Raw genomic sequence first — 14,717 nt, forward strand, 5'->3', positions numbered from 1 at the left:
CTCTGAGACTTCCTAACTGTGCGTCAAGTGGTGGGGTGTCAGCAGGATCTGGGGCTGCCCTCCTCCCCAGCACGGAGCCCCCATTTTGAGTTAAAGTGAGCAGCAGGCCAAGGAAGAAAGGTATCTGTGTGATTCAACACCCCATTTCGTATTGCACATCCCAAACCGTTAAACGAAACAGAGCACATCATGTCTTCCATTGGCTACAGATGGGAGAGAAACAGCCAGAATAATAAATTCACGGAGGTGGAGTGTGTCGTCACACGTGTTGCCAGGATGTGTGATCGGAAGGTGCGTGGGGGAGAGTTAATACCATATGTCACCCGACTCTCGTGGGCCTGCTCCCATGTCAACAGCATCATGTTCCCCCACCACAGCGTCGACACCATCCCTGATGCCACGGCGCTCCGCCAAACCTACGTGACTCTTACCAGGTACTGGAGTCGCTGGCGCTCAGTCTCAGGGGTAAACTCTGAAGACATGGGGATGATTTCTCCATTTCTGATGATTATGGCCCTAAAATGGTTAAGAGAAATACGCATTGTCAGTAGCCAATCTCATAAGTACCTCAATTTTATAACTCCAGAGCTTGGTTTCCAAGACCGATGAAATGCCCAAGGGACACTTTTTCTAACAAGCTGCATGGCAACATTCTCTTTTTGAGAATACTCAAATCTCTAGGTGTAGCAGAAATGCTCAACTCTGGATCCCTCACCAAAGTAAACATATGGCTACGTTTACTTTTTCTGCTGGCTGGAACCATGTCTTAACCCCCAGCACCAACCCTCCTACTTGGCACATGGTACACACACTCAGCGAACAAGTGGATGAAATGAATGATGTAAATTGACGCTTCCTCTAGACCAGTGCTCTCCAATAGAACTTTCTGTGACAATGGATATATTTTAATCTGAGCACTCCAACATGGCAGCCACTAGCCACATCGGGGCAACGAGCATCTAAATTACATTTAAATTAAATTACATTTAGTTTTACCTAATTTTTAATTAACTTATCTTTAAGTTCAGGTAGTCACAAAGTGGCTAGTGTTTCATGGAGTAGATAGTACAGCTCCAGGTCTGTGTTACGCCAAGTGTCGGTGGGCCGGTAGCATGGGCCTCACCGGGGAGCTTATTAGAAATGCAGACTCCCAGGTTCCACCCCAGACTTGCTGTATCAGAATCTTCATTGTGATTCACAGGCACATTAAAATCTGAGAACACCTGACTGAGACTCATGAGTTTCTACGTAGTATCCTGGATCCAGGAAAAAACACTCATCTCATCCTGAAGCTTAGGAAATTCACATGCTTCCAAAAATTTGCCCCAAGAGCTACTGCTGACTCAAGAATGTGAGACAACAGACATCCCTAAGGGAGCTATCTATGGAAGAGGCTATAGCATGGATAACCATGGAGCAACCTTTCCTAGGCCTATTCCAGATGGAGTTCCTGTTCCTAGATCTTATTCCAAAGTGGTTCTGAACAGCCACTTTCTAGCGATCAATTGGTTGAAGTGGCTTGGGAATTGCATTCAATATGAGCTCAACAGCTCCAACAGCTCCAAGTACCAGGGAGCCGGAGACTTGGAGACTGAACACACTTCTCTGTAAAGAGCCACAAGCACAGGAAGTGCCTTCGATGAGCTCAACTCTGGGTGGATGCCTCATGGACTCTAGGGTCAGCTGCACTCTTTGTGCCAAGAGGCCCCAGGCACCCCTCCCTCCCACCATAAACATAGTCTCCAAGGGCACCCAGGTGGCTCAGTTGGTTAAGCATCTTACTTTGGCTCAGGTCATGATCTCACGGTTCATGAGTTCAAGCCCTGCAATTGGGCTCTGTGCTGAAAGCACACTTCCAATGCTCTGTCCCCTCCTCTCTCTGTCCCTCCCTTGCTTGCACTCTCTGTCAAAAATAAACACTAAAAAAAAAAATATATATATATATATATATATATATATATATATATATAAAGTTAGTCTCCAACACTGAAGCGATCCCAATAAATGGCTGCAGCTCTCCCCCAACCCCTCACCCACCTGTGCCCAGTTGTTGCTGTCATGGAGACTGGGAGGGCAGGTAAGGGAGAGGGTGATAACAAAAATCATGGGGGCTTTAGAGGATTAACGGGTCTAAAACTAGTGGAAACTATGAGAAGATGGAAAATGTTAGGGGAGCTGACTGGGAAGAAGATGTAATATTTGTATCATCACTTCCTTTATTATGATGCCAAAAATAGGAAAAATTAAAAGTTCCTTTTTATAAATCTGTTGTCACTTGTAAAATGCAATTCTCCCCTCCCAAGAAAGGTGATATCCAGCATTCACAAATAATGTGTGTTTATTCAAATGGTCTTTGTCCTAATGTATCAGTTAAGACTAACTTCCAGAATAAGGGAATAAGGGTTTTGAATGAGGATGGAGAGATTTGGCGAGCTTGAAAGGAAGGTCTAGTTTAGGGCCTAATCTCACACTAGCAAGAAGGACCCTGAGAACTGGGGTGATGAGAGCGAAAGTCATTAGGTAATAAATTCCAAAGGCAAACTTCAATTTCAAAATTTTGCTTAAAGCTAGCCTTAACTCTTTCTCTTCCCTTTTTCTACATGGTCCCTGAATTCCAGCTTCCAGGCTCTGACTAGGAAAGTTGGCTATCTGGGAGGGATGTAAAAGATAATGAGTAAAAGGGGGGCACCTGGTGGCTCAGTCAGTTAAGCCTCTGACTCTTGATTTTGGCTGAGGTCATGCTCTATCTCATGGTTGTGAGATTGAGCCCCGCATTAGGTTCTGTGTGGACAGTGGGGAGTCTGCTTGGGACTCTCTCCCTCTCTCTCTGGTCCTCCTTGACTCATGCACTTTCTCTCTCAAAATAAACAAATAAATAACTTAAAAAAGAGAGAGAGAGAGAGAGAGAGAGTGAATTACACTTGGGTGGATGAAAAAACTATCCATAGCAAAGGCCTCAAAATTTTTCTTGGTAACAACATTATCTGTAATTGTCTAATTGTATAGGGTCTGGACCATCAAGAATCCATATGCCTTTTCACTGGTTATTACAAAAAGACAATGGATGTAAAAGGATGTCATTCTGGCTGAGTCACCACTAAAAAAGTGACTTGAAAGATTAAGGCAAACTAGGCAGGACCCTTGGGCTTAGTGGGCAGGGAAAGAGAACACAGCAAAGGCACCGGCCACCACTATGTTTAGTCTCTTTTATTTCAAATTCACACAAAGGGAGGAGGAGCATTCAATTCCAATGTTCACGGCTGAACAATGTTCGTTCCAATGTTAGCTCACCCTAGCTAATTACTTTCTTAAATAGATCTTTATATCCAAATCCATCTACGTACAGAGCATTCTTCATTTCTGTTTGAACTACCAAGTTCTTCCTTCATGAGACACCCATGGATTAAAGATGACAGCATGTTTGGCAGTCAGACTTTCCAGTCCCTAAACTCTGATGCCTCTTCCTATGCTTCCTGGCTTCCTTTTGATCTCTCTTTCATCCCTCTGATCTTGGGATCAATGTGTCAGAGTGCTGGTCTCCAATCTGGAGTAGGGCAGCGAGAGGGAATGGGTTTCAAAGGGAACAGAGTGCATGTGAAGACTGACAAATCTTGCACTAAACAACCAATAAACTAGATTAATGCTTTAAAGCCACATTCTGTCATCAGAGGATCCTTGTATACTTTCTATCTTCTACTTCAGTATTTTATGAACTGTTTTTCCTAAGGAAAATTATTTAGAACAAACAGAAAAGAGCTGTGGCAATAATAAGAATCAAGGAGAATTAGGCATATGCCCTGGCCTTTCTTCTGGGCCCTCAGATCTGGACCTCTAGATAAGACTACGGTCAGATTTTGAATGACATTCCATTTACTTACTCAGAGATTGGCCAGAGATTAAGTGAGGAAGCTCCTAGGTGCTGGGGTAATTTAACCAACTGGCAACCACTTCCTACCTGGTATCCCCTTACCATAAGAGTTGGAGGGTGGGGGTTTGTAAGCATATTACCCAAAGTTAAGGTCAGCCTTTCATTCACAGAGACTGAAACTGAAATTTACATGCTTTCATTTCTTGTCCGTAGCATAGATGGAAATTAATTACTTGTAACATGGTGAATGGTAAGGTCTAACGTGTTCTTCGGACCCAACTGCAAGGGGAGACGGGAGGAGAGGACGTAAAGCAAAGACATTAATAGTTTTTTAAATGTTTTCACACCCTCCGGAAACATAAGCCACAGGAGAGAATAAATGTAATTTATTGCTGGTGAGAATTTTGAGTTCAGAAAGCAATTTCTTGAAAACTTCGCTGCTTCCATCCTCTAATGTCACAGTTTGGAGTCCAAAAGACCTACCTTTTGTCCCCCAAGTTAGTCAAGTTGTTAACTGATCAAGAGAAAAATAAGGGGTCAAATGAGGTGCTCATTTCAAAAATCCACTCAATTTTACAACTTTTCTTACAGGGATCACACCAACTCATGTTAAATCCCACCTCCAAGCAGGATTGACAATCTCCAGGGGCATTTGACAAACAAGCAAAGGGAAAAAAAATGGGTAAAAGATATGATGAAGCAACTGACAGAAGGGAAAATGCAAATGTTCAATAAACACGTGAAAAGATGCTCAATCTCACTCATCCAGGAAAATGCAAATTAAAGTAAAAATAACATATAACTTTTGCTCATTGGATTGGCAAACGTTTGCTGAAAAATTAAGAATGTGTAATAGTTCAGGGCAAGAGGAAAAAGCCATTCTCATAATTAATGGGAACGTAAACTGCTATACCTTTTAGTATATGTGCTGCCGAAGCGAGCACAATTGCTATACCTTTTAAAACTATTATAATGATGTAGCCAATGGTTCAGTCATCCTACTTTGGGGACTATATTCTAAAAAAATAGAAGATTCTGTCCATAAGATATGTGGACAAAAATTCACACTTGACATTATTTGTTGTGGCGAAGACTGGAAATAGTCTCAATGTCTATCAAAAGGGGAAATACTGAAGAGTTTCATTTATAACCACTAAGATATTACACAGTCATTAAAAAAATAAAAAAGTTCAGTATGTTTTGTGACCCGGAGGTACCCCTGATGTATTGTTAGGTGAGAAAATCAAGTTGCAGAGTAGTATGTGGTATAACCCCATTTTTGTAAAAACAAAACCTCCATACAGACACCCCACACATGAGGATTCTGATCCCAGGCCCAAACCCGGTGAGCTCCTCTAGGCTCCGCTGTGGGCGATTACGAAGGGGGTACCAGGCAGGTACCGCACTGGACCCGGTACACAGCCACGGCACTACAGTATCCACGGGAGCTGCAGGCAAGGGCTCTCCTCTCCACCCTCCCCACTGGCCACGTTTATGAGCAAATCCGCATTCCCAGCCCGGGCAGCTCGGCAGGAGGAGTCCTGGCCCCGGCACCTGTCTCCATTGTGAGTCGGTACTTTTCCACTCAGAATCCTTCCCCTTCTCCGTCCCCCACACCACGAACCCCTGGTTTAAAATGCAGAGGCCTTTTGTCCAGAGCTCCTCAGCAGTGAGAATATTCCCTCCTGTCTGTGCTCCATGTCAACTGACCCTCGACTGCCCAGATGCCCTTCAGTGAGGAAAATGGAACACGGGGGAGCTGGCACTTTTCTTTTTCTTTGCCTCTTGCCTGTAGGATCACAGTAAGTGAATAAAGGTTGACTGCTGCCTTCAGTTTGGCTCATTGCCCTAATTGGACCACCTTGACAGCTGGCTGCTTGACAGTATAAAAGTACATTTGATTGAACAGGGAGAAAGGCACGTAAGTAGGAGCATTAATTTTTCTTCAATTATCTTTTTGTTATTTGACTGCTGCAGGAAATGTATGTTCCTTTTGTGAAGTTTAAAGAGGAATTTATTTGCCTAGATTTGGCCACATATTCACAGAAGTCCTGAAGTCCTACTAAATGCAGATTCGTTTTTGTACCACGACCAATCTTCGTGAACCCTGTGTGCCCCAAGCCCTAGTCCACAGAATCCCACCCGGTGACCCAATCACACATCAGAGGTCATTAGTCAGAGCTCAGGCATGAGTGCAGAAGCATCCTGTAGCTGTGTTGGGAGCCACTAACTGAGAAGCCAGTGGCTACACTGTGTTATGAAAAGTAAGAACTGGTTAAGCCCCCAAATGTCTTTATTATGTACATTGTTTTCAGAAGAAGATGACGGTCTGGAGAATCACAGGGCAAACACAGGAAAACTTTTGTAGCACTCCCCTTCTGTAACCCTGGGGAAACTCCCCTTCTGTAACCCTGGGGAAACCTTACAAGCCCATGCTCAGACAGGCACATTCCAGAACAGATTACCTCTCAGCCCTTCTGCACCCCCCTTCAAGGTAAAACCCTTGGCCTTAAAACCAAAGAAAATCCCCAAATTCACAGTTAAATGATTTTGCAAAGAGGTGCCATATCTGACGTGGTATAGAATTTTCAGCCTCAATAGAAGGCCTTATCCAAGTGGCACAAAGAGAAAGAAAAAATGGATATAGACTTATACTTATCAATATAGACTATATGTATGTGTGTACATGCACGTGCACACACACATATGTAAGCACGCACGCACACCTCTAAGTTTAACACTGGTACACTCTATAGAGCAGAAATGGAAAAGAAATACAAAATTGCCAGGCTGCTGCATTTAAAAAAGCAGGTGACGGTGTCCAGCAGCCTAGTTTCCTTGGAATAAGAGATATAAAAAGTGTTCCAAGCAAAACAAAAGTTAGGGATGAAGCTCACTCCTGAAGTCAGAATTGAAACGACATTGCTTCATTTTACCACCCCTTGATTTCTTCTCTCTGAGGCATGGAAATCGTGGGCCAGCAAAGGAAGTGATTGGAAGCTCACGTCTGAAAGGGCGCTGACGGCCCAGAACTTCATTCCAGTCTCTCCTTGTTAAGAGGTCAGCCAGGCGTGCAGCATGGAACCCATTAAATATGTGTAAATGTAGGACACACAAATAGGCAGGAGGAAGGTCCTGCACGATCTACCCTTTCTAGGGGGTTGTAAGTTCTGACAGTTGACCCAGGAGGGGATAACGTGAAAGCGAAAGCACGAAACGACACACACCGTGGGGCGATGGCTAATTGCCGAACCCTCCCCCAGCTCAGAAAGCCCGTGGCATCGGAGAAGAGCACGGACACGCGCACCATCAGCAGTGGTGAGGCTGCGTGGCACGGCAGAAGTGGAAGTGGCCTGGGGATGAGCATTTGGAGGGGCCAGCCCCCACCTCGAGCTTGTCTTTAGCTCCAGGCCTCCGTGTCCCTGCCTTGAAAAAGAAGAGAGGGGCCCAGCTCATTTCCCAGGCACCTTTCAAGTCTAAATTTAAACGATTCTTAAAATAAGTCTGAGGTAGGTGGGGGAGAGAAAGAGGGACAACTGTTCCAGTTACTGCTTCTCTTCTCTTCAGGAGGGGGCCACCGCCACAATTTACATTCGAATAAATATAAACCAAGCCAGAAGTGCCGGGATGGGAAAAGTCACCCTTGGTGCAGCTCTTAAATCATAAAGGACAGGGAGCCCATTACTGGGCAAGCCCCCCAATGTCATTTCACTGTTGTCACCCGTCCCCTTGGAGCGCAGGGCTGCAAACAAAAGGCACCTTCGACACCGTTAAGAGTATTCATGGGATGCCCTGATTCCATTACACACTTTTTCAGCTGAAAGTGATTCGAAACGCAACATTAAACTGCACATTTCCAGAATGGAGGAGAAAATCAGATACAAGGTGACAAAGAGAAACCATTTGGAAAACCCTTTTTGACAGTGTATATCAATTCCCAAGTACAGGGAGGAGGCATCCATTGTGTCAAGAAGCATCAGACCTTGTGAGTTCTGTTCGGATGCAGGAGTGTCTCCTTCAAAAGTATCAGAAATGTGTCGATGGAAAAGAAAGCAGGGCAGCTGACGGAACAAGCTGGGGTTACCACCGGCAGAGGACAGGCAGGCTGTCGAGGCTAATTAGAGGTGTCAGGAAATAGCTGAAGGGAAAAAAAAAATCCCAGGAGCCTAGAATTAGTTTGGGTGTGTTTCTAGTCATTCCATTTTCAGAATGGATACTAAAGAAAAAGTTTGCAAACACAATGATTCATTTAACAGAACGTCAAGTACGCAGTTAAGTTTCTCAGCAAAAATAGTCACCAAAAATGGCCGGGAGAAAAAAATTTCCAATCTTTAAGTAGCAGCAAAAAATAAGGGACCATTCGTAGAGCAGTAACTGAATCAGATGTTCCTTGTTTTTCTCACAGCTAGCCCAGTCTGTATAATAATTTCTCAATGTCATAATCCTGCCACTTTCTACAAACATCTTGCTTTACCAGCAACCTTCATGAAACCCAATGCACAAGAACAACATTTTCCAGACAAAGTAAAAGCCTCATAGTCATTAAAGAAAACTTACTGAGGTGTTTATTATTTCTGAAAAAAAAAAAAAAAAAAAAAAGACCAGGGGTCCATCTATAAATTAACAGTGGGGTTCTTTGTTCTACTTAAAAAAAAAAAAAAAACCTATGATCCACATTCTATAAGATGCATCCTTTTAAAGTGTGCCATTCAGTGGTTTTGGGTACATTCACAAGGTTGTTCAACCATCACTACTACCTACTCCTGGAACATTCTCATCACATCAGAAAAAAAATCCTCACCCTACTGATACCCATTAGCAGTCACACCCCTCTCCTCCACATACTCTCAGGCCCTGGAAACCACTAATTTCCTTTGTTTCTATGGATTTGAGAATTCTGATATCACTTGCCAATGATATTGTATAAAGGAGATCGTGTAATATACAGCCTTTTTGCCTGGTTTCTTTCACTTAACACAATGTTTTCAAGGTTTACCCTTGTTATATAGCATGCATCATTACTTTATCCTTCTTATGGCTAAATGAATATTCCACTGTATAGATATACTACATTTTGTTTATCATTCATCAGTTGATGGGACATTTGAGTTGTTTCCACTCCTTGATTATTGTGATTAACATTGCTATGAACACTCATTTACAAGTTTTTGTCCAATTATGTTCTTAATTCTCTTGGCTACATGCCTGGGAGTGGAACTGCTGAGTAACATGGTAAGTCTATGTTTAATCTTTTGAGTAACCGCCACTTGGTTTCCCAAAGTGGCTGCGCCATTTTACATTGCCAATGGTGGGTTTTAAAATTCTCTCTTCAAGTACCGCAGAGTTCAAACTAAATTTATTTCTGAAAAATCCCACAGTCATTTCTCATTTTACACAGTTTTAAAGTACTCTGCTGGAAAGTGTTGCCTGTATGCTTGGATTTCAGTGCACACACTCAACACTCAATGGTTCATTTTCCATTTACCTCAGAGGATATATATTTATATATGAAACAAAACATATATTCTGTTCTTCTCAAGTGCAGCGTCAATACCTATAATCCACAGCAATGCACAGCCCCCCCAGCACAAATGTGAACAAACATTTCTCGAGCTCCAAAGCAAGCACATTTTTCTCCCCATAGCAAGTAGCCAGACTGGGGGAGGCCACCAAAGACATTTATTTTTTTCTCTACTGTAGTCATTTTTGGAGTATGATGGATCCCCCCCCACCCTTAACAAAATAATAAATGATGACTACAGTAGCTCACTGTTTGTGTGCCAAGGCAGGTAGGACACACGGGGTCTGGGAAGCCATCTCTTCTTTACTAATGCTCTGCATCAGTCACACCCAGGTTACAGTTGTGTCCAATTCTGACCTCTTCACTTTAAAAAGGCAATGCAATGGAGCAAGGAACAGAATCCCAGAAAGAGAAATAAAAACAGTTCATGGGGGTGGCAAATAGAAGCTTTGAAGGAAATTAAAGCAACTGTGGCATTATAGCCTGAAGGAAAGAATGAGAAATGATTTGATCATACTCTCCTTCACGCAATTTGAAATGGTTTTATTCAAAGAATGGTGGGTGACCAGTTCTTCACGCTCAGACTAAAGCGAACAAGAGGAAATTCTATTTAAATCAAATCAGTAAGATTCTATGGTTGCAAATGGGAGAAGAGTTTTCAGATCTTCACATTATGGATTGATCGAAGCTCGTGGGTTTCCATCCCTGGAATTCAAAATGACATGAGGGGGGTTTGTCTATATTTGTCTGCCAAGAGTCTGGAGGCATCCTTCACTGTTTTTCTTTACGGTGCTAGAAATCAAGAACTACATCTACTCTGTGAGGGCAAAGTCAGATGCATGAACAATTCACTCTAGACTGTGTAAGAAGGTCTTGCAACCTATACAGTATAAGTGAACAGAGCATCCTCATGACCACGGCCCCTGTTCAAACTAAGCTGCATGACTTCACCTCATGGGGCGGGTGGGCTTACTTGTGGCTCATGGATAAGACAAGAGGCTAGATGCCTTCCCTGTAAGGCCTCTCTGGTCTACCTTCTCATAGTTACCCATGTCAGTTCCTCACACAACAAAGGCTTGGGAAGCCCATCTCTCATTTACTGAACATAACCATCAGGTGGGTTTGGGGAGCCAGTGGAAGTGTAGTGGAAAGCAATCAGGGCTTGGAGTCCAAAGTCTAGTTCAAGCTATGAACTCGCTATGCTAGGAAAATCAGCCACTATGAGACTTGATTTTTCCCATGTGAAAAATGGGGCAGTACCACTTTCTTCAGATTAGATGAATTAAATAATGATGCTGATTGAATCATTAAAGGAAACTCACATATCCCAAAGTCAAATTAAAACAGTTACTTAGAATTTGTTATTTTGTACAATAACTCTCCATAATTGTGACCCTAAGGAACTGTATAAATGAAAAAATAAATTGTACTCAGTGGTCTCACTTAGGCTCTTGTAATAAAATGGTATGATTTCCCATGGGCATTTCCAGTCACATGTTCAGATATTCCACAGAATATTCCAGAATTCCATAGAAAAGAAGAGAGATTGACAGCACGGTATTGGTGCGTTCCTGTTTCTCTTGATCACTAGCTTTAAAACTCCACCCTCTTCATTAATATTAATGCCATAATCTCCTTAATATTCTTCTAAGCATATGTGTAATATAAGATTTTATCTTGACTAAGATATATAAAAGGTTCCCATGCCAAATTCCCTCTTCTTACAAAAATTCTTAACCTATAATTTACCTGAGGCTACTACAACTGTGTAAATGGAAAATAAGAGTCTGGACTATATCTGTGGGAATAGATAGAAGTCTTAGAAAATACATTAAAAATTTTTATTCTATCTGTATTTTTTATATGCACATAATTTTTTAAATATATTCTCCCAGGTAAAGGAAATGAAAGGTCTGGGAATCCACTGACATTCCCAAGTTGGTCACTGGAGGGTGACAATGTTATTAATGGCAGGGAGACAGAAGAGACGCCAATCTGGTGAAGACGATACTACATTTTGATTCTGTAAGTTGAATTTGGGACATGTGCCTAATGTCCAAGTAGAAGGACTAGGGAGCACACAGCTGGAAATGTGGGTGTGCTGTTCAAGAATGAGGTCAGTGCTAGAAAAACAGACTTGAGAATAGTCAGGTTTACATGGTAGTCAAAACTAGGGAATTGAAACAAGCGTTCCAGGAAACATATATAGAAAAGGTGGGTATAAATAGGAAGTGAGAATCTAGAAAGATGGGTCTAATGGGGCGTCTGGGTGGCTCAGTTGGTTAAGCGTCTCACTTCAGCTCAGGTCATGATCTCACAGCTCGTGATTTTGAGCCCCACGTCAGGCTCTGTGCTGATGGCTCAGAGCCTGGAGCCTACTTTGGATTCTGTGTCTCCTGCTTTCTCTGCTCCTCCCCCCAATCACACTCTGTCTCTCTCTCAAAATAAATAAACACTAAAAAAATTAAAAAGAAAGAAAGAAAGAAAGAAAGAAAGAAAGAAAGAAAGAAAGAAAGAAAGAAAGGTATATTCTTTCATTTACCTGGTGAACTCTTCACAGTGTAAGTCAATAAATTGAAGTTGCCCTCTATAGTGTTCTCCACAGAATACTCTTCTGAGTGGTAATAGAAAACCACCCCCCCCTAAAAAAAATTCATGCTCAGAGAGTCTGGGAAACACTTTTCTCTGCCCCAGGGCTTTTCTGAGCCTTTAATATACTAATATGGGTTGTTGTTCTCCAAGAGTAGATATCTATCTGTACAATAGTCCCAAATGTGACTAGGAGAGGAACAGCTCTTAACATCTCCTCACTTTTCTATCAGGTGTGGGTTAGACTCAGGGACAGATGCACTTGACTGAGCTGCAGCCTAGGGACACAGTAGGCTTCACTACTGGTGGCCTCACGTCCTACTCCCAGAAGGCTTGTCAGGTAAGAGTCCAGGGCTGCTCTCTCTGGGGAAAAAGCCACACCATGCATCTCTCTCTCTGACTGACTCCATTTTCTTTTCTGAGATGCGCTTCATTCACAGTCCTGCAGGAGTAAAAGGGGTAGAGACTGGGGTGGAGGCTGCCTCTGAAGAAAGCTAAGCTCTCTCTCCCTCCCCACTCTTTGCCTTTCTCCATTCTGGCTCTTCTCTAAATAGTTTGCCAAGTGAGAAAACCCGGGGCGTGTTCCTGCTACTCTGACTTCAACTGGTGGTTCTGACTGGAAGCTTGAGGGCTTTCTTGTTCTGGTTCTCATTTTATTTCTGTATTTTCTGACTCTCTGGAATGACTTTCTCTCATCACCAGGATTAGGGAGAAAGAGGCACACAGGCTGTTCTGGTCCTAAGCCATGCACCTGACTCTAGCTTAAACAAAAGAAGACTTCAACATGTTCCAGCAGGGCTCAGGAAGGGACTGCAGTGTGATCGAAGGCCAACATTCGTTACTTATAAAACGTGCTCCTCTATCCATAGATTTCTTTAGTCATCTTTTTTCAGAATAGTAAATCCAGACTAGATCCTGGTAATTAAGAGTTTCCAGGCCTTGGCCATGCAGCTTCTTATTCCTCCCCGGACCTTCCACAAAAACCAGATTGAACATTTACTCACCTTTGCAGAATGGTGTTGCCCCTGGCCAGCTTCCCAAATGGCTCTCATTGCACAGATAGGAAATCTCTCTGACATTTACAGGTGAAGACACATATTTTGGACTTTATGTTTTTGCCCTTTTGCAAACACTCAGACCTCAGTATGGAGTTAAGATCCCATTACTTCTGATGGGAAGCCCAAGGGTGGACAGTACGACCAACCTATCAAAAATGTTCACAAAACTAAAACCCAAAATTGATTTACGCTTATGGAATGTGGTGAAGACAACAGAACTGGCCTGCTTTAGTTTTATTTGAAAAATAGAGGTGACTGAGGAAGAGACTAATCGGCTGCCTGAGAGCAAAGGTGGGACGCTGACAGACAACAAAAGACATACTATGTTATTGTTATTTTATCTGTTAGACTGAGAAAGGGGAAACAGCCTTGAGTAAAACAAACAAACAAACAAACAAACCAAAAAAACCCCATAAAAAACTAAAGCCCAAGATAGAGGAAACCATTTCAGAAGAGGGTTCTACCACAATAAATGGGATCAAGTCCTCTGGCTTCAACAGATTTACATCTCAGGGCCCTGAAATCCTCAAAAATGAAGCTGTCACAGTTCTGTCAGGGATTGGGGACGAACTGCAGGGAAGACATGTGCCGAAGATTAAAGATAGGAAGTCAGATCCGAGTTTCAATGAGAGGATGGATTCGGTCAGCTGAGGAGGAGGGGCTTGGTATCAATCTGGAGTAAGATTCTAGAGCAGGCCAATAAAGAAAAGGCATGTGAGGGCTAATAAAGGAAAGCCCTGGTCCTTGGCGGTTTGCCCAGATCCTCTCAGAGAGTAAAGCATGTCATTTCCAACTCTCCCCCCATCCCTTTTTTGGTCCAAGTAAAAGAAATAGTGCACGCAGAGTATCAATTTGGACTTCAGAAACCAACACAATCTTTCACTATCTTTTGATGGACAATGAAGAATAGGAATTAATCTAAGTAAAAGTAAGCACGTGAAAAATGGTTGAAATGGCCGCAAATTGTAATGAGTTTCAGTCCATTAGACAGTCACTGTGACTGGGGGCTTGGGGGGAGGCGGTGGTCAGGAGAGTCAGAGTGGGCTTAAAGATGTGGTCTTTATAGGGCAAAGCTAACACCTCTACACTGCATGGATCAGTTCAGTTCTGAGTGGTGCCATGTGTGAAAAGGGAAAAAAATCACATGAACAGGGCCAGGGTCAGAAACCTGGATGATGAATGGTTCAAACCGGCTCTCTGAAGAATGTGTGAAGGAAACCAGGGGTGTTCATTCTGAACAAGATTTGTGGAGGACTACAATAGGTACCTCTTAATATCTGAAGGACCAACAAAATACGAGAGTAAATGATCATTCCTAGGCAGTAGGAATATGCCTTTCCTTTCTTAATCTTATTTATTTTTATTTCAAAAAACTGTACACAAGTAACATATGCTGCTTATGTAATAATAGAAAGTATTGTTTTTACAAAAGTTTCGTGAGGTAAACGTGCATATACATATACAAAATAGCTGCCTGAAGGAGAAGGTTGTCATAACAAAGACGAAGTCCAGGCCAGGGAGTGCAGAAATACTGCTGAGCTGGCAACACTGAAGGGTATTTATTGAGAAATAGAGAAAAAGTTGGGGGGGGGGTGCGGATGAGAAGAGTTTGTGCAACTGATTTTGAGAAGCTGACTGACAGAACTAGGGAAGAGATGATGGCACACGAAGAGCTGAAAAG

At 42.7% G+C, this 14,717-nt stretch overlaps 1 protein-coding gene across 1 annotated transcript in view; it reads right to left on the bottom strand.

Moving 5' to 3' along the window:
- Positions 1-14,717, bottom strand: part of PPM1H (protein phosphatase, Mg2+/Mn2+ dependent 1H) — a 258,509-nt gene that overhangs the window by 82,546 nt on the left and 161,246 nt on the right. The window contains exon 5 of the mRNA XM_047065106.1: positions 432-516. Coding sequence (XP_046921062.1) covers positions 432-516 — 85 coding nt within the window. The remainder of the gene's footprint in view (positions 1-431; positions 517-14,717) is intronic.

Source organism: Lynx rufus, unplaced genomic scaffold (assembly GCF_022079265.1).
Source record: "Lynx rufus isolate CCGP_SWC_20201006 ecotype Redwood Valley unplaced genomic scaffold, mLynRuf1.p SCAF_7, whole genome shotgun sequence".
NCBI classification, from domain to species: Eukaryota; Metazoa; Chordata; class Mammalia; order Carnivora; family Felidae; genus Lynx; species Lynx rufus.